Source organism: Myxocyprinus asiaticus, chromosome 3 (assembly GCF_019703515.2).
Source record: "Myxocyprinus asiaticus isolate MX2 ecotype Aquarium Trade chromosome 3, UBuf_Myxa_2, whole genome shotgun sequence".
Classification (NCBI taxonomy): domain Eukaryota; kingdom Metazoa; phylum Chordata; class Actinopteri; order Cypriniformes; family Catostomidae; genus Myxocyprinus; species Myxocyprinus asiaticus.
Genome location: NC_059346.1, coordinates 25,733,278 through 25,760,605, shown reverse-complemented (window position 1 = coordinate 25,760,605; position 27,328 = coordinate 25,733,278). Strand labels below are relative to the sequence as shown.

Here is a 27,328-nt window from a genome sequence, read left to right as displayed (position 1 = left end):
AACCCACAAGACTTTAGCCATTAAAGAGCCACAAAAGGTTGCCAAGCCCCAAGTGGGCATTAATCAAGCAAAAAAGGTCTATATACTCGAACCAGCAATCCACCTGGAACTACATCAGTACTAATGGATGCTGGGACTTGAACTGACACCCTTCAATCACAGCAGCAGAGCTAACGCCTCCCCATCGTGCAGTGTAAGGTGTAAATTTACGATCAAAGCCATGTGCTCGGTTTTTGTGCTGAGTGACCTTTTCAGCATGCACACATGTGAATTATTCACTTCTTTCCTCCTATTGGTGCTTTTGACATATTTCCATTGTTTATTAGTTGACCCCAGTAAAACACTGCTTGAGATGTCCAGCAGGCCTGCAGTATAATCTGTAGAGCTGGAGTTTGGCTGACGGCATATTTTGCTCTTCAGGGAGCTTTGTTAATAAAAGTGTGGCCTTGATGGGTAAATGAGGAATTCATTTAACACTCATGTGCTCCCCTGCACCTCATCAGGCTGCATCATCAGGGATTTACGGGCAGAATAAAATAAGGTCTGTCGGCTAATCAGACACTGTCCTGACTGTGCAGGTTATTAGCACTGCATTACCATAATCACAAATCCTCAAAGGCTAAAACCTGTGCTGAAGTTCCAGTTACAGTGCAGGCTGCTTTTTGGATGTGGGCATGATGATGTGTGCTCTCTCCTATTAATACAGACTCTTTTTACTTTTCATTAAATACTACAATGGGAGGCCGCACTTTTTGAACCAAGATTCTAAATACCTCAAAGTACTGTTTATCATCTGCTTCTTTGATGCTCCTTCAACAGCGGAAATGCAGGAAGAGAAAATTGGTATCTAGAGTCATCTATAAGGGTTTTCTTAAGACTTTTTATTTCCTTGAATGCTTCTAAATATCCAGGCCTAAAATTAGGCTGCTGTTAGCTATCCACAAACCAAGCCAGAAAGAAAAAGAGAGAGTGTGTACGAGCGAAAGTGAAAAAGGGTATGAAGCACTAGCTTTCTATGTTAAAATATGATACTTTGAAAAGCAAATACTACAATAAAGCATACATTTTTTATATATAGTCAAAAAAATAACAGTTGTTAATTAATGATCCAGAGGCTAACATTTCATACTAAACATTTCAAAAGAAATTATATTTAGCCGTAAAATTAATATTATAAATATAAATGATCATAGTGACTAATTAGCTTCTAGTATTTGCTATAGTTTCCACTCTGTTACTAGGGCTGTAATGATCCATCGGTCAAATCACCACCGATACAATGTCATTGATTCAACGCGTAAACATCGATGTACACTGGTGGCCAAAAGTTTGGATTAATGAACAGATTTTGCTCTTATGGAAAGAAACTGGTACTTTTATTCACCAAAGTGGCATTCAACTGATCAAAATGTATTGTCAGGACATTAATAACATGAAAAATTAAAAAAAAAATGCTCAGAACTTCTTAAACTACTTCAAAGAATTGTCTTCAAAAAAATCCTCCACGTGCAGCGATGACAGCTTTGCAGATCCTTGGCATTCTAGCTGTCAGTTTGTCCAGATACTCAGGTGACATTTCACCCCACACTTCCTGTAGCACTTGCCATAGATGTGGATGTCTTGTCGGGCACTTCTCACGCACCTTACAGTCTAGCTGATCCCACAAAAGCTCAATGGGTTTAAGATCCATAACACTCTTTTCCAATTATCTGTTTTCCAATGTCTGTGTTTCTTTGCCCAACTCTAACCTTTTCTTCTTTTTTTTTCTGTTTCAGAAGTGGCTTATTCTTTGCAATTCTTTCCATAAGGCCTGCACCTCTGAGTCTTCTCTTTACTGTTGTACATGAAACTGGCGTTGAGCGGGTAGAATTCAAAGAAGCTTCAGCTGAGGACATGTGAGGCATCTATTTCTCAAACTAGAAACTCTGATGTACTTAGCCTCTTGTTTTGTACATCTGGCCTTCCACATCTCTTTCTGTCCTTGTTAGAGCCAGTTGTCCTTTGTCTTTGAAGACTGTAGTGTACACCTTTGTATGAAATCTTCATTTTATTTATTTATTTTTTGGCAATTTCAAGCATTGTATAGCCTTCATTCCTCAAAACAATGAATGACTGACCATAAAAAACCATAAAAAGCTGTTTCTTTATTGCCATTTTTTACCTAATATTGACCTTAAGTCAATATGCCAGTCTTTTTCATGTGGCAACTCAAAAACAAACACAAAGACAAAGTTAAGCTTCATTTAATGAATCAAATAGCTTTCAACTGTGTTTGATATAATGGCAAGTGATTTTCTAGTACCAAATTAGCAATTTAGCATGATTACTCAAGGATAAGGTGTTGGAGTGATGGCTGCTGGAAATGGGGCCTGTCTAGATTTGATCAAAAATGGCTTTTTTCAAATAGTGATGGTGCTGTTTTTTTACATCAGTAATGTTCTGATTATACTTTGTGATCAGCTGAATGCCACTTTGGTGAATTAAAGTACCAATTTCCTTCCGAAAAAGCAAAATCTGTACATTATTCCAAACTTTTGGCTGCCAGGGTATATATTTTTTTTAAGATGCACCTTTATTTTGAAATTCTATTGCCAGCCACGTCCGTACGCATTTCCATCAGGTGATTCAGCGACCTTATAATAATCATCTTGTTTTATAAGCTCTAAATATGCTTCTCATGTGGCCACATGGATGTGTGCGGAATGATTAAAGCCTGAAGTTGTGCTGTGCTCGCCCGTCAACATGGTTGCGAGTTCCGGTTACAGGATAGCACAGAGCGGCTCACATGCGCGATTAAATCTGACTTCCCTTGATATCGTGGTGCATGCAACACATTTGAATTCTACATGAGGATTTTCTATTTTAAAGCGGTATGGAGCAATTCAACCAATTCAAATGGCTAAATAGCTGTGATATTCTGAATAGCGCTGACGAGGGAAAGAGAAAACACCTGCTCTGCCCCAACATCAGTTACAAGACTTTTCACATCTAAACATAAACACTCTTACTAACATTTATCACAGTAAACTGTAACATAATAACTGTGGAAGTTGTACCCAAGAAAAAACATGGATAGCACATATTCTCCTGTTGTGGGTATGTAAGTATTTTGGATTGAAAGATTTCTTGATTGTTGTAGAGATGACAAATTGTTACTGTAGTGTTTACGTCATTCCACAAGAACATGACCTGTCATCAAACGATATATGATCACATGTATGTGACTTTATTTTTTGTATTATTAATTTTTCTATATTATTATTTTTAACAACTTAAGTACCTAATTTTGTTGTGGATGTCCAAATCTGGATACTGGATTTGCACTTTTTAGAGAGCTCAATAATATATTCAAATTAGATTTTTGTTGCATTTGTGAGAAAACAAATGTAATTGACTGTGTAAAATATAGCACATAATTAGTAATGGGTCATTCATGAACGATTTGTTCATTTTGAACAAATCTTTTATGTGACTCAGAAGAACGAGTAGTCTCAGATAGTGATTCGTTCATTTTCACGTAACAAACGAACGGAGGTTGCGCAATGCACACGCGCGGGCATGTGCATTGCGCAACCTCCGTTCGTTTGTTACGTGAAAACCGCATAGGTGCTGTACAGGCATTCGTCCTTTTGTCACGTGACAGCAGTATACGCTATGTATTGCTCACACAGGTAACAGAAATGATTAGTTCACCTCTTGAGTCTTCTGGTCCGAATCGTTTGTTCTTTTGTCACGTGACAGCCGTATATGCTATGCATTGCTCACACAGGAAACAGAAATGATTAGTTCACCTCTCGAGTCTTCTGGTCCGAGTCATTCGTTCTTTTGTCAGGTGACAGCCGTATATGCTATGCACATACGTCTGTCAAGTGACAAAAGAACGAATGACTTGGGCAAGAAGATTCCAGTGGTGAACTAATAATTTCTGTTTCTCATAATTTGTCCTTGGCTGCATTATAAATTTTTCCTTATTGGGATTATAATCAAAGTTTTCATAAGTAGACGTGTTGGGGGGGATTTGGCTATTGAAAATGTAACATTTTAATTTAATTCTGCTCAAATGAACGAAATTACTTGAATAAAGATTCATTCATTTTGCTGAACAAGACTCAAAGATTCAAGTCAGTAAAATGATCCGAACTTCCCATCACTACACATAATATCATAATATTGATCGATGGCCCCTGAACTGAACTGAATCGAAATCGCATCATGGCAGACATTGAGGTATCGGCAAACATCGGATCGCTGGCTAAGAGAATCGATATAAGATCATATCATAAATGAAATTTGCGATTAACACCCTATTACACCTATTTTTACCCTAAATAACAGTTTCACAGTCAACCTAATTTGTGATTTGGTAAAACTGCTCTAACTCTGCACACATATATGCAGAACACTGAGCAAGCACCTGCCCATTTGCTGTTGTACATGGTATTTTTCCTTGTCAGGTTTATACCTTATTACACCTGCTTGTGTGGCTACAGGAACACTCCTGCTGCTGTCAGCAAAACCGGCAACCCACTCACAGATAAATTGATCATACAATACCTCACAAACATATTGCAAGTAAAATCAGCCTACAGAGAGGGAGCATTGCAGGCCTGGTTTCAGATCAAAATCTCTGAAGGTGCTTCTAAATTTAGTGGGGGTGCTCTACTAGTTAAAGTGAAGATGCAATAAAGAACCATCATTGTTCAATTGAGGGTGCTTTAATATCTGTTTAGCACCCTCAAGCACTGCCGTAGAACCGGGCCTGGAGCACTGACCATAACACTATCTGAAAAAGAAACAAGAAACTCCTTCATCTGTTCTCACCTTTATATTTCATAAGCATATCCTGTGAGGATTCTGTTGCTCCTGCTTAGACAGGAGGCAGGGAAAAATAGTTTCCAGTTTCACTTTCACTTAAAATAAACTTTCCTCTCTTAAATGTCCACCAACCCAGAAACTTAAGCAGCTGGCCAGAATGATGCAAGACATGTAATCCAAAACAGATGTTAGGGGGCACTCTGCTTATTCCAGATGTGAAGATCTCTTCTGAATTTTCTACAGCAGCAGCCAGACCAAGAAGAGCTTAATAATAAAGTTAGCAGGCTACGCTAATGGGCTACGCTAACCTGACGTGCGTGTGAAGGACTCACCCAGCCTACAGCTGCCTGTGGAAGTGACGCTGGAGCAGGGGCAGGGGATGCAGGCGTCTGTTGCAGGAGACCCAGGCCTTCGGTAGAAATTATACCTGCAGTTCTCACAGCTGGGTCCTATGGTGTTGCCCTGACAGTTCTCGCAGATGCCTGAGAGAACAGGGGGAGGGAGAGAGAGTTGAGTAAACAGACCCAGAGCAGTGACTGACAGGACTTTGGTCCAGTGAGGTGGACAAGAGTGGAACAGAGTCCATCAGCGCTAGACATAAGAAAACTGAAGTTAGGAGACAGACAGAAGAAAAAACTGTGAGATTGAGTAGACGTGCTTCTAAGGAGTGTGCAAGACTGAAACATATGAAAATAAGGAAGGAACTTGGAAAGAGATCAGACCTCACCCAAGTATGTGCAAATCTAACCATAAAATACATTACAATTTTAGAGTAAAGTTTTTGTGTGTGCCAATAACATGTAAGGGAATTCTTTAAGAGGTAAAAGGTTCAAATGTTTTTATGATGTTGATCTAACATACTGTTTGAAAACTAAAAGGAGAGAACCCAATATAATAAGTAGTTGCATAATTCACAGAGGAAGCATGAGAAACCACACATACACACACATGATGGAATTCCTCTGACTGTTATGCAACAAGCCTAACTTGACATGTGTATAAATACTAAAGCCTCTAATAGGAAAAAAGTGAACAGCTGAAAAACTGAACTTAACAGGCTGAGAGGTAGTGACGAATGGGAGTCATGGTTTCATTCTCTGTGCCTGAGAGAAAAAGCAGATACACTGCATAATAATGAATGTGCAGGATAAAACAGCAGAGAGAATGGCAGGAGAGGAATGGGGTGTTGTTTTGGAGCTGGAACAGGATCTGACAGCATTTTCACACATGACAAAAATCCTTTGATTCACTTGCTGATGAACACTTGTGCTATTGATGTCCAAATAGATTTCTCTCTTGTACATCAGGCTGCTTGTATTTGCTGTCCTTTTATCCTTTTTTCTTATAAAGCACCACTTCTGGTCCTACTCTTCCTCAATACAAAGTATTTGGACACTTAAACCACACTTAAAAGTGTATGGATGTCATTGTATAAGATAACAAAATATCAAACCAATTGGCTTTTAATGTTTAAAAAATTTTTTTTTTTTTTTTTTTTTTTTTTTTTAAAGAAAGACAGCACAAGCACAAATTTCAAGTGAAGCATTTTACGAAAAGAAGCTTGGTCCTAAATTATAAACAAAAGATATACTGTTCAAATTCAAGATCTTTTGGACAATCTTTCTGGTTGTCAAACTTAGTGGAACATGTCCGAAGTTAATATGATAAACTACACCCATGGTTTTCTTTGCAAAGACACCTGTGTAAACTTTGAGGGCAACTGACTTCAGACCGTGGCACTAGTTTAGTTTAAAGTAATTGCAAAAATGGCTCAGAAAAGTTAAATTAAAAAATTAGGGTTAGGAGTTAAAAAGAAAAAAAAAAAAAACTATAAACCTGGGTACTATATAAGGATTAAAATAATAGTAAAAGTAATGCTTAAATAGTTGAAATGAGTCCTAAATGAGTGTCGTGCAGTGCAAGTAATTGAGTATTGTAAAACAGACAAACTCAACCAAAGAGTTTAAGAGCAAAAGTTTTTTGGGATTAATCTAGGTTTATTAAAGAAATCAAATAGGATAAAAATAAAAAAATAAAATAAAAATTATGAATCCACTTCTAACTGCATGAGGCTCCTGATCCAGTCTGTTTGTCTCAATCCATTTATATAAGGGAGGAACTTGAAAAATCTTCAGGGGTGAAAGCAAAAACGTATTCCTTTCGAGCAAGACAAAGAGAGCACTAGAGAGATGTAACTCAGTGCCAAAGAACATCGATCAAAGGGTCTGTGTGTCTGAAAAGACGGGCTGCTGTCAAAGCCACTCTAATGTGCATGTGTGTGTGTTTTTCCACCAGGTCTCCAGGGCCAGAGAGCAAAGCAAGAGCAGGATCATTAGTGTTCAAACGCTGTTCCCAGTGTTTAAGATGGATGAGTGTCCACAGCTAAAGCCTTATGCAAACACTCCCTTTGGTCCAGCTCTAACTCTTCTCTCATTCCATAACTGAAAACTGACACAGAGGTCAGAGGAAAGCAAGATCAGAGTCAGGAATACAATTAACAATGATATATTTACATATGAGCATGCAGCAGTAGACATGAGAACACATGCAAACTTTTGCTAATGCTCCAGTTGTAGAATATCTAAATCTAGCAGAATCAAGTGAACTATAGTGAAGAAATGTGAAAGGCAGCATTTACTATAGAATTCAGTTTTGCAGCCCATATATATATATATATAAAAAACAATACTATTTTTTTTTTTTATTATTATATTAAAATGTGTTTTTCCCCCCAATAAAATTCCATTGATTAAATTTTTTTTGTGAATGTATAACTTTAACTAAACATTGTTATATAAACATCCAGTCAGTAAGTGAGTAAGATGCTAACTGAGTAATTGCTCTGACAGATTCGGTGACTCATTTGTTAGATTGACTCAAACTTCAGTTCATGAGTTTTTCTTTATACCAGTTCATTAAAAGAACTGGCTCAGACTACACGGACTGTGTTTGTTTTTAGATAAAAATGTGTGGTCTGTTTATTGTCTTTGTATTATATTGTAGTATATGCAGTCTCAATACCGTATACATACAATTAAACTAAAAACTCACAAATCGGGTAAAATTATTTTCTTTTGCTGTGGCTCTGTAGATTCAGCAGTGGCCCTAACTCTGCCACACACACAAGGCCTGTAAATGAGTGAAAGGCCAAAGAGAGGTGCATTGTGTGTCTGAAAAATGGCTGTATTATGCAGTAGGTGGTCGTTCAGTGCCTGACGGTCTTCAATGACTTTGAGCTTGTGGTTCCAGTAGAGATCAGGGAGAGAACACAAATCAGGATTCAGTGAGGACAGAGGGACAAAATTCAATACCTCACAGCAAGAATCTAAGCAGAGGTCGGGATCATAATGTGCATTAACAAACAAATATATAGGCAGAAACAGATCCTTATGCAGTTTTACACATAGCTGAATCAAAAAAGCTGGGAAATCAAAAACTTTAGGTTTGACTATATGTCACTTGATCTGAGATAAACATTTTTATAAATAACATCCTTCTTTGATTACGGTCAAGACAAATTTAATTACAGAGCACATTTAAAAACAAGAATTGTCCAAAAACGTGGTGCAAAGTGAGACTAGATCAACATGGGAAAAAAAAGAGAAAGCATAATATACAAAAAAGGTTAGTCAAATGACAGGATTTAAATTGATAGTAGGGATGGACCCAACACCCACTGCTGAACTGCTTCATAGCCTTGAGGCAGTCAGACAGCAGAAAGGGACTGTTTGAGGACCTCAGAGCAATAATGAAGGCTGGATTATTTCAGTGGAGTGAGTGAATACCAGCCACTTCAATAGAATGAATAGCATGATTGACTACAGTACGTCGAAAGCAATGTTAAGATCCAGAGAATTGGCAGAGTTTCCAGAGTTCACAGACAACATCATTAGAGACTTTAAGAAGAGCCAACTCTGTGCTATGCTGTGCCCTGAAGCCCAAATGAGATTCCTCTAAAATATTATTCCAGTTAAAAACAAAAATGAAGAAAAACAACTTTTTGGAAACTGGGTTGAAAAGGTTGAAAATTAATAAGATCCAAGCGGGTCAAAAAAAAAAAAAAAAAAAAAAAAAAAAAAAAAAAGAAATGGACCACTGCATGTTTAAAACTGGATGGAGTAATGTCACTGATTATGCAGCTATTTTTTATGGACTGTACACAGCTTTGTTTGTTACAAGTAAGGGAGCAGACAACGCTTGGTCGGAACATTTGAAAGATAGGAATGTGTCAACTCTGTTTTGAGGGTGTGGAAAGAGCTGTCAGTTTGAAATCAAGCGGGCATACAACGAATTGGATTTAGAAGACTACAGCATATTGTTGGCTCAGAAAGGTCATTTTAACAATGAAGACATTTAGAAAGGCTTCAGGAATTTAATTGGAAGAGGATGTGACAACATGATTAAGTACTAAATTTATTGGACAAAATAGAACTTTAAAACTTAAAATCCATATTCTAGTTTTTAGTAAAATAAAGTTAAATCTATATAACCAATAAATAATCAATTCAATCTTTCAATAGTATAGCACAAGCAGTTGGAAACTGTGGGCCACTGCCTGCTGGAAACACCTGATTAGGTACCGCATTCCACCTGATCACTCATTTATATGTGCAGTGACCAGTGTGCACAGTAGGTGGCAGAAAGGCAAAATAAAAGGAAAAGAAAAGAAAAGAAAGAAAAGTCTGGAAAAAAACCCAAACCAGAATAATGAAACCCAAAGGTTTCTCAATAAACAACATTAAAACGAAAACATTAAATCTATACCTTATATATATATATATATATATATATATATATATATATATATATATATATATATATATATATATATATATATATATATCTGAAAATGAGATTTGGGTTTGACTATGCTTGTGTGTAGAGTCAATAACAGGCCGAATAAAATTAAGGTGTTAAAATAACCAAAAATCAAAAGATTGGCAGAAGTATGCATAAAGGAGAAATTTTAAGAAATCTTTAATAAAGTCCTTATATTTAGGAGGAAATCTTTAATAAAATCCTTATATTTAGGAGGTCCGTACACAAGTGCACAAAGCCCGGGGCTTTACAGTTCCATCTTAAACAGCTGCACCTCAAAACGATATCTTTCAACAGATCATAGTTTTTGCATAAATCTTTAAAAATCTGAGGGCAGCTAGGGGCCTGGGTAGCTCAGTGGTAAAGACGCTGGCTACCACCCCAGGAGTTCGCTAGTTTGAATCCCAGGGTGTGCTGAGTGACTCCAGCATCACAGGTCTCCTAAGCAACCAAATTGGCCCGGTTGCTAGGGTGGGTAGAGTCACATGGGGTAACCTCCTCGTGATCGCTATAATGTGGTTAGTTCTCGGTGGGGCGCGTGGTGTGTTGAGTGTGGTTGCCGCAGTGGATGGCGTGAAGCCTCCACACACGCTATGTCTCTGTGGCAACGTGTTCAACAAGCCACGTGATAAGATGCGCGGGTTGACGATCTCAGACACGGAGGCAACTGGGATTCGTCCTCCACCACCCGGACTGAGGCGAATCACTACGTGACCACGAGGACTTAAAAGCACATTGGGAATTGGACATTCCAAATTGGGAGAATTTTTTTTTAAAATAATCTGAAGCTAAACCCCATTCTTCACTAGCAGTTCTGTGTGAGCTACGAAAGTCAGTCTCTTGCAGAGTGTTTAGGGAAAGGGCTTAACTTGAGCAAATTCTCAATCACAAATAGGAAATTCAGTTCACAAGAAAAATTATGTAAGTTATGTAAATGGGATAAGTGATGCACAGGGATCATATGTTTACCAAGGCCATGTTTACTGAAATAGACCTCTTAACGATGGAGTTTTTGATGTTTTTTTTTATTTTTTTATTTTATATATATATATATATATATATATATATATATATATATATTCCACTCATCAGAAAGGTCATTTCTGAAAAATGACATCTCTGTCGATAGCTCTGCTGTGATCTTGTCTGATGCACCAAGATGTTAACTTTGACTGATCTGGGAAAACAGGCAAGAAACAGGTTTATAGCAAGTCCAAGAAGTACAAAAAGTGTTCTTTTCAAGGGCCTTTTGCAGCAAACACAGAATCCAGACCCTAGTGCGACAGAAGATCTGCACCCAGAGATCTCTTGTTACACTTCAACAGCTCAAATTGCGTTTAACTAATGTAACACTATCCATTCGACTCATTCCAATGGGACAGTTTGACTCCTGTTGTGCTGTCTGACGTAATGGCAGAAAGATATTGCAAGCTCTGTGCTACTTTGTGTATGCACATTATTGGCTTTTAGAAAGCAAAGCTGTGGGCAGGGTGCATGTTGACAGGAACATTAAACACCACTAGAGCGGCACAAATGGACGCCTGGAAAAAAACTGTCAAAGAACAATGTGTCGAACATCAAATGAGAAATTAAACAGATTGAAATTTGGGCTGTCAAGCATTTGTTACAGATTGTTATTATAAAAATGTTTTTACTGCAGGTAACAGTCAAAACTGAAAATGATATCAGGCTGGTAAAATGACTGAAGAGCAAAAAGTATTATAGAAACAAACTGACGGAATAAGAGAATGAGTAAACACATTTGCATGAAAAGTCATTTGCAGCAATATTCAGAATGTCTTTTAAAAAAAAAGGGGGGGGGGGGGGATGAAGGACAGAAACAGATAAGGGATCCTCTGTCTGAGATAATGGTCCTAACTTTGAGAGATTTTTTCTTATGGTCTTTTCACATGATTCGTGTCAAAGTTCCCCAATGCACTGCACTCTTAGAAGCAAAGCATTAAGCTACAGCGTTGCCCCAGCATCACCTTGCAAACAGGTCAAGCGTTAACATGATGCTCAAAGTTTAAACAATTTGATAAAACTAAATTAAAACTAAATTTGACAGTTTCTGCAGGCCACATCCACACTAATATGTTTTCATTGGAAAACGCATCTTTTTCTTTAAAAAAAAAATAAATAAATAAATAAAAAATAAAAAAAAACGCACTCCCAAGTGGATACATTTGAAAATGCTGTCTTCGTGTTGTAGTGCGGACAGGGAAAACGGAGATATCTGAAAACGGAATTGCTGTCCAGAAACGGAACACAAGGATGATTGCTTTTCCGACCATACATGGAACAGCAATTTTCCGCATGCACAATAAGGGGATTAAAGCGTTTCCATTAGTTTCCGTGTGGACGAGAAACTTGTGGAAAATGCTTGAAAATGGCAGTGTGGACGAAGAGCATTTTTAAAACGAATATGACATTTTCAAATGTATCTGGATTACTGTGACATAGTCCATGATTCCCAGACATATGATTGCGAGAAAATTAAAACAATGGAAGAGACACTGATCTTGTGGGTATCTATGCACTGAGCTGAACATCACAACATCAAAAACATATCATGACATTCGATGATGCATGGCAGTGCTTTTCATCTGGAGGTCAAATTGGCGCCATGATGCTTGTGTTGAGTGTTGAAGTGCTGACGCAAATCATGTAAAAGGCACTTTACAGACAGACAGATCCAGGAGAAAGCAAATGCAACGTAATCCTAGAGATTGCTATTACTACATGGAATAATCAGTTTTAGCTGGTATGTTTTCAAGAATAACCAACTTTGCACTGTAACACTTCAAAGGTTACTGGCTTCTCTGGTTGAATTGCTTGAGTTGTAGTATTCCTTATTTATAATTGCTAAAAAAAAGCGTATGCTAAATGAATAAATGTAAATTAGTTAATTTGAGGATATTTTTCTTCAATATGATGAGAGGAGCACAGATAACTTGTCCTGTGTCAGAGACTTTTGAGCTTGTATGGTGAGAGATATATAGGTTCAAGCTCTGCAGCGATGTCAGTGCATAGAGCAGCAGAAAAGTGCTTATGTGTGATTGTTGAGTCAGAGTGATGACTTGGCTGCTTGGCGTCAGCATCAACACCAGCCTTTGGTTGCTGCACTGGATGAACTTGAAAAAACCTCTTTCATAATAAAGATGCAATGCACCGTTCTTCCCTTTTCTAATGCTTTTACTTTTTAATCTGTAATATATAACGTGAGCCTCCAAGGGTTGACTGACGTGGTGTAAGCGATAATAACTGCTGTTACATTTTTCAATGCAAAAATTTTAAGGATGACACAAAACTTATCAACATGTTACTACAGTATTAACAAGGTTCCCATACGTTTTGATCAAAGAATTTCTGACTTTTGTATGACCTTTCAAGTCATTTGTGAATACTGGATAAGGATTTCTAAACATAATATTGATTCAGACTGATTCACAAACGAACCATTCAGACCGATTTATAAACCAGTTTTGGCAGTTCACTGAAAAGAAATGACACAACAGAACGTTTCGCTCACAAAATCGACACCACTGTGAGCAAGTGTTTCTCTACCTTAAAAATTATGATTCCCATTTACTCACCCTTATGCTGTCTCAAACTCATATGACTTCCTTCTGCGGAACATAAACGAAAATATTTTCAGATATATGATGCGTTTATATACTTACAATACAAGTCAATGCTATCAAGGTTCAAAAAGAACAAAAAGGCAGCATAAAGGTAATCCATACTGTATGACTCGAGTGGTTTAATGTAGGAAAGTGCATGTTAACTGTTTGTAATATTCACTTAACCACAAAGGTTCACAAAAGGTTATTTGGTTATACTTAGGGAGAAGTGGCTTCAGATTAAAGAATTTTTCTCAACCAATGGATAAAATATGTAATTTAAGTGCTAAACCTGATATGTGCTCTGCCCGGGCAGGTTTACATTTTCGTGAGGCAGGAAACGCTAGTATTGTCTTTTTGGGACACTTTAATTTTTAAGTGGTTTATCATTTAACATTTGGAATTATTTTCTGCATACCAGAGCAAAAGGGAAAAACATTGGCTTAGCATTTATCAAGGGCTTAAACTTTGCCAAGTGAAAAACCATCTGGAATCATGTATAACAGTCACATGAAATCTTCTTTGCAACTTGAACATCTTCAGAATGTTGAATCTTGGTGACACCTGTGCTAAAAAAAGCTTGGAAGTTTTGGACCCTACTGACTTGCATTATATGGATATAAACACATCATACATCCATGAAAATATCTTCATTTGTGTTCCGCAGAAGAAAGAAAGCCATACTCATTGAGACGGCATAAGTGTGATGTGGGGATGGGGGCGTGGTCGTGGTCGGGCGGTGGGGATATGTGGGGATGGGGGTGTGGTTGTGTATCTGTCTGCGGGAGAGAGTGGTGAGGCTTGTCACCTGGGTTGTCACCGGTTTCTTGTTATAGTGATGGTGGAGGGAGACCTGAAAAGGTGTACAAACACATCAGAGTGGCAGAGAGAGACAGCAGAGAGTGTTGGCTGCATGTGTCCACCATATTGTAGAGTGAAACCTCAAAGATTCGTTTGTGTGTATTTGGCCACTAAGAGCCCTTTTTGTTTTTTGTAATTAAATTTTTTATTGATTCTTACAATAAATAAAAGCAAAACATATATACAGGTGCATCTCAATAAATTAGAATGTCATGGAAAAGTTCATTTATTTCAGTAATTCAACTCTAATTGTGAAACTCGTATATTAAATAAATTCAATGCACACAGACTGAAGTAGTTTAAGTCTTTGGTTCTTTTAATTGTGATGATTTTGGCTCACATTTAACAAAAACCCACCAATTCACTATCTCAAAAAATTAGAATATGGTGACATGCCAATCAGCTAATCAGCTCAAAACACCTGCAAAAGTTTCCTGAGCCTTCAAAATGGTCTCTCAGTTTGGTTCACTAGGCTACACAATCATGGGGAAGACTGCTGATCTGACAGTTGTCCAGAAGACAATCATTGACACCCTTCACAAGGAGGGTAAGCCACAAACATTCATTGCCAAAGAAGCTGGCTGTTCACAGAGTGCTGTATCCAAGCATGTTAACAGAAAGTTGAGTGGAAGGAAAAAGTGTGGAAGAAAAAGATGCACAACCAACCGAGAGAACCGCAGCCTTATAAGGATTGTCAAGCAAAATCGATTCAAGAATTTGGGTGAACTTCACAAGGAATGGACTGAGGCTGGGGTCAAGGCATCAAGAGCCACCACACACAGACGTGTCAAGGAATTTGGCTACAGTTGTCGTATTCCTCTTGTTAAGCCACTCCTGAACCACAGACAACGTCAGAGGCGTCTTACCTGGGCTAAGGAGAAGAAGAACTGGACTGTTGCCCAGTGGTCCAAAGTCCTCTTTTCAGATGAGAGCAAGTTTTGTATTTCATTTGGAAACCAATTTGGAAACCAGCCCAAGTTGCTTGAAGTCCAGTGTTAAGTTTCCACAGTCTGTGATGATTTGGGGTGCAATGTCATCTGCTGGTGTTGGTCCATTGTGTTTTTTGAAAACCAAAGTCACTGCACCCGTTTACCAAGAAATTTTGGAGCACTTCATGCTTCCTTCTGCTGACCAGCTTTTTAAAGATGCTGATTTCATTTTCCAGCAGGATTTGGCACCTGCCCACACTGCCAAAAGCACCAAAAGTTGGTTAAATGACCATGGTGTTGGTGTGCTTGACTGGCCAGCAAACTCACCAGACCTGAACTCCATAGAGAATCTGTGGGATATTGTCAAGAGGAAAATGAGAAACAAGAGACCAAAAAATGCAGATGAGCTGAAGGCCACTGTCAAAGAAACCTGGGCTTCCATACCACCTCAGCAGTGCCACAAACTGATCACCTCCATGCCACGCCAAATTGAGGCAGTAATTAAAGCAAAAGGAGCCCCTACCAAGTACTGAGTACATATACAGTAAATGAACATACTTTCCAGAAGGCCAACAATTCACTAAAAATGTTTTTTTTTTATTGGTCTTATGATGTATTCTAATTTTTTGAGATAGTGAATTGGTGGGTTTTTGTTAAATGTGAGCCAAAATCATCACAATTAAAAGAACCAAAGACTTAAACTACTTCAGTCTGTGTGCATTGAATTTATTTAATACACAAGTTTCACAATTTGAGTTGAATTACTGAAATAAATGAACTTTTCCACGACATTCTAATTTATTGAGATGCACCTGTATAGTACTGTGCAAAAGTCTTAGGCACATAATATGTTTCACAAAAGCATTTGTCTTAAGATGGTTATTTATATCTTCAGCTTTAGTGTGTCAATAGGAAATATAAATGTTAGACTGCCAAACATTACTTTTGCAAATAGAAAAGATTAGAATAGAAGAACAGGGAGCCCTGCAACAGATGTCATGGCCCACACAAAGCCCCCCACTGAACATCATGTCAGTCTGAGATTACATAAAGAGACATAAGCTATTGAGACAGCCTAAATAGATAGAAGAACTGTGGCGAATTCTCCAAGAAGCTTGGAACATCATATCTGCCAACAAACAAGAAAAACTGTGTCCAGGTGTACTTAGGAAAATTGGTGCTGTTTTAAAGGCAAAGGTTGTCACACCGAATAAAACCAAACTGTATGATCCGACCCCTAAGAACCACCTTAAGTGCCTCCCAAGCAACACCTACAGAGGATACAGTTGGTCTGCATATAAACATTGATTTCAGCCTTTAACATTTGTTGGATGTAAAGTCTCCTCCCAATATTATATCATGAGGGGTGCCAGCGGCTTGCAACATCCCTTCAAGATCTATAAAAAAGCCCTGATCATTAGCGTTAGGTGCGTAAATATTAGCCAAAATCAACCTTTGTCCCTGAATTTCTGCTAAAACAATAACGACTCTTCCTAATTTATCTTTACTCTGTTTGAGACATTTGAATTGTAGATGTTTACTTATCAACACAATGACTCCCCTACTGTTACTTGAGCCAGCACTAAAGAAAACATGCCCACCCCATATCTTCCCAAATTTTTCAGCTTCCTGCGGGGAAAGATGTGTTTCTTGAAGAAACACTATATCATATTTATTTCGTTTAAGAAAAGAAATAACCTTCCTTCTTTTTATGGGGTGCCCCAACCCATTCACATTCCATGTGGAGAGAGACAATCCACTCATATTAACATTTGACATTTTGACATATTAGAAAAAATAGATGTATGTCAAAAACAAAATTATAAAGACCATATTCCAACATTAGTGCAACAATCAAACCCCGAACTTCCCCCAGAACCAAACAAACAGAAAAATGATAAATGTGCGTATTAACCCTGCGCAATACAGCGCCAACTGGTGCAACAGTCCATGTACACCTACGAGAGCCCCTGCGACATCTTTGCCATCGGATTGCTCAAGTGTGGTGCTTCTATACAAATTTTGTGATACAGAATTTCATAACAGAAGAAAATCTATAAAACAAACTCCAGCCAATAGGCAGAATAAACACAAAGAACGTGTAGATTCATCCACATAACTGTCCCGAATGTGTGTTGCTCCACAAAACAAGCTTCAGCCGCTAGCAGAACTACAAAAAAAATCCATTCAGTTTCCTCGGGCAGTCAAACGAATGTTCTGAGCCGGCTGTTACATGAGTGCAGCAGATGGCCTGATCCCTTCAATGTCCTGCAAAAAATACTCCACAAAACAAACTTCGGCCAATAGGAGGCATAAGCACAAAGAACGTGCAGATTCATCCACAACACTGTCCCAAAGGAGTGTTACTACACAAAACAAACTCCAGCCGCTAGACGGAACCAGCACAAAAAGTAACAAAAAAGGTGCCCAGTTTCCTCGGATGGTCAAGTGAATGTTCAGTAAGTCAGGCCCACTCGGCTGCAATGCGAGCACCACACAAAGATTTACTTATTCCATTGACTTTATGAAGGACAATGCTTGTTGGGGACATGTAAATACTTCGCGGCCATCCTTAGCACCTATTCTCAACCTGGCCAGGAACATCAGTGCAAAAGCGACCCTCCGTCGATGCAAGAGTTTCTAGAAGGAGTGTTACTACACAAAACAAACTCCAGCTGCTAGGAGGAACCAGCACAAAAAGAAACAAAAAAGGTGCCCAGTTTCCTCGGATGGTCAAGTAAATGTTCAGTGAGTCAGGCCCACTCAGCTGCAATGTGAGAATCACACAGTGACTTACTCATTCCATTGACTTTATGAAGGACAATGCTTGTTGGGGACAAGTAAATACTTTGCGGCCATCCTTAGAATCTATTCTCAATTTGGCCGGGAACATCAGTGCAAAAGGGACCTTCCGTTGATGTAAGAGTTTCTTGCATTCCTTGAATCGATCATGTTTCTCTCTTGTCGAATTCGTAAAGTCTGGGAACAAGAAAATGTTGTGGTTCTTCCAAGAAAGCCTTCCTTTACTCCTCGACTCGCGTAACACAAGATCTCCAGAATTGATCGGGGCCTGTCTTCCTCAGTGGATCGCCGAGCTGGAAGCCTGTGAGCTCACTCGATTTCCAGCTTATGGCCTGTTATGTCGAGCAGACTCGGAAAGATCCCATCCAGAAATTCCACCATATTCTGACCCTCTGCTCACTCAGGAATTCCAACAATTCGGACGTTGTTTCACTGGTTGGTCTTCCAACTTTTCCCAAATGCGTACTGAGTCTGCCTAGGTCGCTAGCGGATTAGCAGCTAATTCCCTCTCTGATGAAATCGATCCATTTCTCAACTTCCGACACGCTAACAATCTCAGTGAATTTCGTCTCCATAGCAGTGATCGATCGACGTATTACAGCAAGATCCTCCAAGTCAGCAATGACCTTCGTCAGCATTACCGACATGTTCGTCAGTTGACGCTGAAGCTTTTTCACCACACTGTCCAAATTGAGTCCCTGGTCCAAGGCCTGTTGCTCAGGGGCTTCAGCTTGAGCACGTAAGTGTCTTTTAATGTCTCCAGAGCCTGAGGATTTTGAATTCTTTGACATATTGTTTTCATAGAACAGTTATGGAACAGGGTGTATCGAATCTCACTGGTTAGCAAAGTGCGCAGAGCTCGTCGTTCACACGTCTGAACCTCGCATGGCGCCATGTGACCGTGTTCCAGAAGAGCCCTTTTTGTTAAAGTTTTTGTGTGATGCTGAAGAGTAATAAAATACTCAGGTTGACAGTTCACTGCCTCCTGACTCAGAAATTATGAACCAGTCACAGGTGACTAAATGATGAGAGTATTATCATTTTTGGGTGAACTATTCCTTTAAACTATGTTTGCTCCAGGGGGATAAAGTGACAACTAAATCACTAATTAGTTAGTTAGTTAGTTAGCTTCTGCCGATGAAGGTTCATAAGATCAAAAATTACCATCCAAAGGGATGTGTGACAAATGCATGTTTGATAAAAGAGGAAGGGAGGAAACTGTGCTGTGCTGGCTTCTTGTGTGTCTCTGTGCATCAGGTGTGGATGAGGGTGACTCACCTGATTGTGGGTGACAGTAGCTGCTGTGATTATTGCACTGGCATGGTTGGCATCCCGTGCTGCTGAAGTGTGAGAAGCCTGGGCGGCAGTCGTCACACTTGTCCCCGTGCACTCCCATCTTGCACATGCACACACCTGAACTGTGAGAATACAGAAAAATAGTTGGAGTTAGATAGAGATTAACAGAGACACAGAGAGAAAGACCTATTGTTCTGAAAGGACTGTTTGGTGTAGCTCTCAAAAGCCTGACATACAGTAGGTTAAAACCTCCACATCAAACACCAGGTTTCCTCTGAACTGCCAGAATGGCTTCTCCCTCTCATCCTACACTTATTAATAGATCCACTCTGGGAAGGTTAAAACAACATCTGTTTGAGATAATGCGGAACACACTGGTAGTGTAAGAATACATTGATTGATTACTACGATAATCTGCGTTCAGATCGTCAATCGAGATCCCCAATGTCCTTGGGGGCAGAGATGTTTGATTGTCAAATGCATCTTCTTACCGAATGCAAGTCACATTTAGGAATACATTATATGAAATGATCAAGGTTTGTGGACAACAAAAACCCAAACATACTTCATTTGCACTAAAACAAAAAGGGTTAGTTCACCCAAAAATGAAAATTCTCTCATCATTTACTCACACTCATACCATGTGTATGACGTCTTTCTTCCGCAAAACACAAACAAAGATTTTTAGAAGAATATCTCAACTCTGTGGGTCCATACAATGTAAGTGAATGGTGATCAGGCATTTGAAGCTCCAAAAAGCAGATAAAGTCAGCATAAACATAATCCATCAGACTCCAGTGGTTTAATCAGTGTCCTCTGAAGCGATCCAGTTGGTTTTGGGAGAGAACAGACCAAAATGTAACTGTTTTTTCACTGTGCATCATCTTGACAGCAGTCTCCTTGGCGATAGTGATTTCAAGAAAGAAAATCATAGACATCTGGAATGGGATGGGATGAGGGTGAGTAAAAAATTAGACAATTTTCATTTTTGGATGAACTATCCCTTTAAGCAGCATATACCTAAGGTTACAACACAGTTGTTTCAGACAACTTTCTGCCATGGCAGTTACTGCGTTACATTAAAAATTTATACATTAAGGTAAACTAGTCACGAATGTTTGTGTATATCTCTTTGTACTGCTTAGAAAAGTAAAAAGTGGTACCCCAAAGTGGGATGCAAAATGCTCTGCATGAGAAAAGTGTCACAATATCAGAGTGCATAAAATGAAAATGAACAGAAACACCCTGCAATGAAAAAAACGTCTGATTAAACACACTTCAGTCTTTTGAAGAGCAAATGAGTAACACAGAAGGATGATTTATTCTGAGAAATCTATGAAAAATATGTGCAATTATTTATGAAAACACACACACACACACACACACACACACACGGTTTAAATAACTTTTTCTACTCCCTTTCTAAATGTAGCCTACTCTCCACATGTACACTCAGCTATTTGGCTTTGTCTTCTCACAGTTATTAGTCTACTCATTATTCTGTGTGATGCTGGGCTCACAGTTCCCAAGTAAAGGAACATTGACCGGTTCAACTGAACTGACATGAGTGTTCAAAATATCAGTTATCCCACTCATATCATCAATAAATTGGATATTTAAAGAAATCAGAGCAAAAATCTCTGAAATAACACAAATTAATATTTAAGCTGTAGCGAATTTGGTAGTATAAATGTACACGGGATGGGTTAAAGTGCCCGCGTACCTCCACCATTATATGTAGGAAAACAGTATGTGTGAGCAAGGAATTAAATTAAACTGTCCTTATTCTACATTATTATGTAAGGAAATTTATAATGGAATTAGTCGCGTTCGACAACCATTAGAAATTAGATAAATGACAAATAACTAGATTATTTGTCTGAATAAAATTCTCCACCATTAAAATCGTAATACAACGTCTCGTTGTATCCGCTCACAATTTCTATTGTAAGGAATTAGCTTTAACAAGGGAATTATGGTGAATTCTCTTATTGGAGTAATATTATTCTCATGGCTTATTGAAAATAATATTACACATATTTAGGTACAGCTCTGAAGTGACATCTTTTAAAAATAGGGATGAGATTATTTATCAAAATATACCACAGTCAAATTATCTTTAAAAGGGGAATATGAATAATTAATCATAACTCGTTATAATCAATTATAAATATTTGGATCAGTTAATAGAATTAACTTGATGTAGCTGAATTAACATTACAATCAATTAATCTGTTTGTTCAGCGAACACTCAGTATTGATCATCTATCAACCTTAAGAAAGGATATTTTTCATGGCCACAGAAAAATAACTCTTTCTTAGCATGTAGCTGTGATCAAATCATTAAATTGATGTTGATTTACAAGCAGACCAGAATCAACTCGCAAGAATGTACACAAAAGCTTTATTTAACTAAATCACGAACACATAACTAATCTAAACAAACACATACTCACAAATCACGCATACATGGTAAATGGAAATGTGAAAGTGAATTAAACAGGAGCAGAACAGGCGAATGAAGCTATGAAAAGAGTTATTTAATCATCTGAAAGAACCATCAGTTTCTTACTTCAAAGCACCTTTGTTACAAAAGGGGTTCACAGCTTATACTAAACCTCTGTTTAGTTAGTTAATTGTATGATACTTGCAATGCCTTGTCGGTTGAGAGAGCGCCCGGATGCAGTCTCAGGAGAAAGTCTTGATGGTTCCTTGAGTTGATGGTGTTGAAGTTGCAATCAATTTCATCCGCGTTGAATGAAGAAATGATGATGAACTTGCGGTGTTAGTTTGACTCTGTTATGGTCGAGGAAGTTACACATGGCTTGATGTGTTTGAGGCCTGCCGGCCTGCGACCTCGCGGTCGGACCAGGTGTTTCCGGTTCCACATGAGCAGCAACCATGAGCAGATGGGAGAAAGAGAGAGGGAAGAGAGAGAGAGGTCACTCCGACAGTGCCCTGTAACTCCTGAGGGAGGTCACTCCTCTCAAGTTTGGCTTGACCAATGAGAAAGGTGCAGTTTTCCAGCAGGAAAAGTTCCTTTGTTTGGAAGCTGACTCATTTGCATGATTGGAGTATGCTAGCAGTGTGTGCCCCTTTATGCTCTGATTAATATAACAAGCATACAATGCATGCTATAAGGGGGTGCAATAGTCCAATGTTTAGGGCATCACACAAGAATTAATTTGATAGGCAGCATGATACCAATAATTTTACATTATCTAGTAGCTCTGTCATAAAGCATGCACAAAACGGTATACAGTACAAAAGACACAATACGAGAGTAATAATCATACACACAATGTTCTGAGGATATGCATTTTCATTTATAGAACAGTTTGTCATAAAAGTCTGTTTTATGGGCTTTATGTGACTTTCCTATGGGGGAATGGAGTGAGTTTCTTCTCAGCCACATTCCTTTGCTTTTGCATGCGGCTACCTTCCCCCACATGGAATATCTCTGAGGTCCACTAGTTGCTGGACCAGTGACAGCAAAGGGGGAGTAAAAAATGATAATGATTAGTGGGAGAGCAGACATCTCGGAGTCTGCTTGGGCCTAATTTTACCTTTGCTTGCTACGGTCTTGAGACGTCTGTTGGATTAAGATGGTACCGAGTATGGCTGCTGCGTTGCGAGCTGCGACACAACATTGTAGTGTTTTGTTTGTTTTGTTTACAGTTCTTATGTTTTTTGTCTTGGATATTGTCTGCCTTATTGTCTATGACAGACAAACACTTTTGGACATTGGTTCTGCCATTACACACCATAAACCGGACTTCAAATTCCTCAATGCCGACCCGCTGTTTACAAACACACCAGCGGAGCTCTTTGTCTGGGCAGCCCGGCCGCAGAATCGATCCCCGCTACCCAGTTTTCAACTGACAAATGTTCAGTCTCTGGACAACAAACTCTGCAAGCTGAGAGCACGGATCTCTTTCCAACGAGAGAAGAGGGATGCTGCATTATCTGCCTAACAGAAATTTGAATGTCTGCGGAGATTCCAGACCCACGGGGTTCTCCGTGCACCGAGCGGACAGAGCGAAAGACCTCTCAGGTAAAAGCAGAGGTGGTGGTGTATGTTTTATGATCAACATATCCTGGTGTGATCAGAGGAATGTACATTCTATCAAGTCTTTCTGCTCTCCTGATCTGGAATTTCTCATGCTTCTGTGTCGACCATTCTGGCTACCGAGGGAATTCACAGCAGTCATTATCACTGCTGTGTACATCACGCCACAAGCCGACATAGACCGGGCACTCAAGGAACTGTATGGGATTATAAGCAAGCATTCATTGTGACCGGGGACTTTAATAAAGCCAGTTTCAATCAGTCGCACCAAAATACCACCAATACATTAGTTTTAACACACGAGGGGACCGGGTTTTGGACCATTGCTACTCTCCCTTCCGGGATGGCTACAAATCTCTCCCCCGCCCACCATTTGGCAAATCGGACCACTCTTCCATTCTGCTTCTGCCCGCTTACAGGCAGAAACTGAAACAGGAAGCACCCACCCTCAGAACGATCCAGTGCTGGTTGGATCAATCAGACAGAGATGTTCCGATCCGCCTCTGATGACGACATCGAGCTTTACGCTGATAGCGTAACGTGTTTCATCAGAAAGTGCGTAGAGGACGTTGTTCCGACCAAAACAATACGGATCTATCCGAACAAGAAACCTTGGATTAATAGCGATATTCGTGCGGCACTTAATGTGCGGACCTCCGCTTTTAATTCTGGGAACTTGGAGGAGCATAAACAAGCCAGTTATGCCCTCCGAAATCAGAACAGCAAAATGTCAGTACAGGAACAAGATTGAAGGACAGTTTAACACCACTAACTCTAGAAGCATGTGGCAGGGAATTAATATCATCACGGACTTTAAAGGGAATAAAAACTCCACCGTGAAAACCGCTGCCTCTCTCCCGGATGAGCTAAATACTTTTTATGCTCGTTTCGAGGGAAATAACACCACATTCGCGGAGAGAGCTCTCACGGCCGAAGCTACAGAGGTTAGTTCACTCTCCATCTCTGTAGTGGATGTAACCCAATCCTTCCGACGGGTGAATATCAGCAAAGCTGTGGGTCCAGATGCCATTCCGGGCCACGTCATCAGAGCGTACGCGAACCAATTGGCTGGTGTTTTTACGGACATTTTCAACCTTTCCCTCTCTTTGTCTGTAGTCCCCACATGCTTTAAAACGTCCACCAATGTGCCTGTTCCAAAGCAATCCAAAATCACTTGCTTAAATGACTGGCGTCCTGTTGCTCTGACCACCATCATCAGCATATGCTTTGAGAGACTAATCAGAGATTACATCTGCTCTGTGCTGCCTCCATCACTAGACCCATTGCTGTTTGCTTACTGCAACAGCCGCTCCACTGATGATACCATTGCATCTACAATACACACTGCTCTCTCCCACCTGGAAAAAAAGAACACTTATGTGAGAATGCTGTTTGTAGACTACAGCTCAGCATTCAACACCATAGTGCCCTCCAAGCTAGATGAGAAACTCCAGGCTCTGGGCTTAAACAGCATGCTGTGCAGCTGGATCCTGGACTTCCTGTCAAGCAGACACCAGGTGGTTAGAATGGGCAGCAACATCTCCTCATCACTGACCCTCAACACTGGAGCCCCGCAGGGCTGTGTTCTCAGCCCACTCCTGTATTCTCTGTACACACATGACTGTGTGGCAACACACAGCTCCAATGCCATCATTAAGTTTGCTGATGATACGACAGTGGTAGGTCTGATCACTGATAATGATGAAATAGCCTATAGAGAGGAGGTGCACACTCTGACACACTGGTGTCAGGAGCACAACCTCTCCCTCAACGTCAATAAGACAAAGGAGCTTGTGGTGGACTGCAGGAGAAGAGATGGAGAACACAGTCCCATCACCATCAATGGAGCACCAGTGGAGAGAGTCAGCAGCTTCAAGTTCCTGGGTGTCCACATCACTGTGGAACTCACATGGTCCATCCACACTGAAGCCGTTGTGAAGAAGGCTCATCAGCGTCTCTTCTTCCTGAGACGGCTGAGAAAGTTTGGAATGAACCGCCACATCCTCACACGGTTCTACACCAGCACTTTAGAGAGCATCCTGACTGGCTGCATCTCTGCCTGGTACGGCAATAGCACTGCTCACAACCGCAAAGCCCTGCAAACGGTGGTGCAAACTGCCAGACACATCATCGGAGGTGAGCTTCCCTCCAGGACATATATACCAGGCGGTGTGTGAAAAAAGCTCGGAGGATCATCAGAGACTCCAGCCACCTGAGCCATGGGCTGTTCTCACTGCTACCATCAGGCAGGCGGTATCGCAGCATCAGGACCCGCACCAGCCGACTACATGACAGCTTCTTCCCCCAAGCAATCAGACTTTTGAACTCTTGATCTCCCATGATCAATACATCAGCACTGCACTTTATTACTCTTATATCTCACACTTGAGTGTCATAAATTATATAATTATTATATTATATTCTCTCTTAACAACACACTGGCAACTTACTATCAACCGACAGCCTGAATGTCAATACAGTACAATACAACCTACTGTACATTTTATATATACTATATATACTTTTTTTATTGTATAATGTGTATTCTATATTGTGTATATTGTATACTGTACATTGAATGTTATTATTTGTATATTGTGTTATGTGTAATTATGTGTATATTAGATTTTAAATTGTGTTGTGTTAATCTGATGTTTATTGTAAATTGGTATGTCTCATCACTGTCATGGCTACTATGTTGCTCAGAACTGCACCCAAGAATTTCACACACTATTGCACTTGTGTATATGGTTGTGTGACAATAAAGTGATTTGATTTGATTTGATAAATAATGAATAATTGTGTGTCTGATTGGTCCAGATGCTACATATAACCCCCTTTCGAACGTTGTTGTCTGTCCTATAGACAACAGCGAGCGACGTCAAAGGTGCAGAAAGATCAGACACGCATCCGGCACACAAGGCTGGAAGGCCGAGGTGGGCTCCCTGGTTGTTTGTGCCTCCTGGAGTGGTGGTTGTGCCATGGCGGATGGTGTAGACAGTAGCAAGGTTCAGGTTCCTAGGCTTATGCAGCAGGTGTCGAGGCAGCAGGTGCCTTGGCAGTGTCACCTAGTGCTGGTGGCAAGAGGGCAGCAGGTGGTCATTCACCCTCGGTTCGGCACCCAGTCACAAGGCGTCTGAAGTCTGCAGTGTCACTCTGCTCTGGCGGCAGTGCCGACTTGAGCTTGCCTGAGTTGTGCTGGGCAAAGAGTTGGAAGTTTGTTATTCCCAGTTATTCAGGTGAGTTTTGTTCAAGGATCTCTTTTGCTAGTTTCAGCAGCTCCTGTAACTCAGAAGTAGGCGTGTCCTGCTGTCTTTGTGCAGCCTCCATTTGGCACCTGTGTGAAGGGTGCAGAGGAGGATGTTGTTGTAGACTGCTGTGGGACGTCATGTGGTGTTTGCAGGGTGAGGGTGTTCTTTTCCATGGCTCCTCCCAGCGGTTGGTCTGGTACCTGGGTCTGTTGCCATGGTGATGGTTCTGCCCTCTGCTGGCTAGGAGCTTTTTGTTGAAGGGTCTTGCATTGTGGCAATGCTGGGTGCCTTCTGGGGCCAGCTTTGGATTCTGGGTTTTGCAGTTCAGAATCACTGGGGTCTTACAAACCCTTTTTGAGGAGGCTTTGTGTTTGTTAAAGGCCTTCTGTGTCAGGTCACGCAGTTGTTGAATAGGCACTGTGTGGGGGCAGGCCCTAATGCCTAAGTGGTGACTTACTATAGGATGGAGGTTTCGGAGGAAAAGGCTATTGAAGCTGGTGTCCTCCTCCATCCCAGGTTTATTGTGAGCTCCGAAGTAAGCTCGTCTGATGTAGTAAACATAGGGAGTTTCATGCCAACCCTGTTTGGTATCTAGGGCCGTGCTCAGTCCATTTTCAGACTCTGGATCTGAGAATTCCTTTATGATGGCTTGTTTCAGCTGCTGGTAGTCTGATTGGATGTTTCCTGGCTGCTGAGCCAGAAAGCGTCACAACTCTGGGCTGGAAGTGATCCAGAGCAGATAGAGTCTATCTGGGTGGTTTACACTGTTCAAAGACTGCAGGTGAAAGTCAATGTTGTGCAGGTAAGCGTGGATGTCGTGGTCTCCTGCGAGATCTGGTGCGAATGTAGGGATGTTTCTGGCCA

At 40.1% G+C, this 27,328-nt stretch overlaps 1 protein-coding gene and 1 long non-coding RNA gene across 3 annotated transcripts in view; one reads left to right on the top strand and one right to left on the bottom strand.

Moving 5' to 3' along the window:
* The window catches only part of LOC127422216 (multiple epidermal growth factor-like domains protein 9), a 142,869-nt gene that overhangs the window by 30,908 nt on the left and 84,633 nt on the right, over window positions 1-27,328 (bottom strand). For both annotated transcript variants that reach the window (XM_051665560.1, XM_051665567.1), the window contains exons 3-4: window positions 19,127-19,266; window positions 5,148-5,297 (exon numbers count right to left, since the gene is read on the bottom strand). In XM_051665560.1, the coding sequence (XP_051521520.1) occupies window positions 5,148-5,297; window positions 19,127-19,266 (290 nt within the window). The remainder of the gene's footprint in view (window positions 1-5,147; window positions 5,298-19,126; window positions 19,267-27,328) is intronic.
* On the top strand, window positions 5,254-8,903 carry LOC127422448 (uncharacterized). Its single transcript, XR_007894166.1, has 2 exons — window positions 5,254-5,546; window positions 7,111-8,903. It is a non-coding gene; the product is annotated as an uncharacterized LOC127422448 (long non-coding RNA).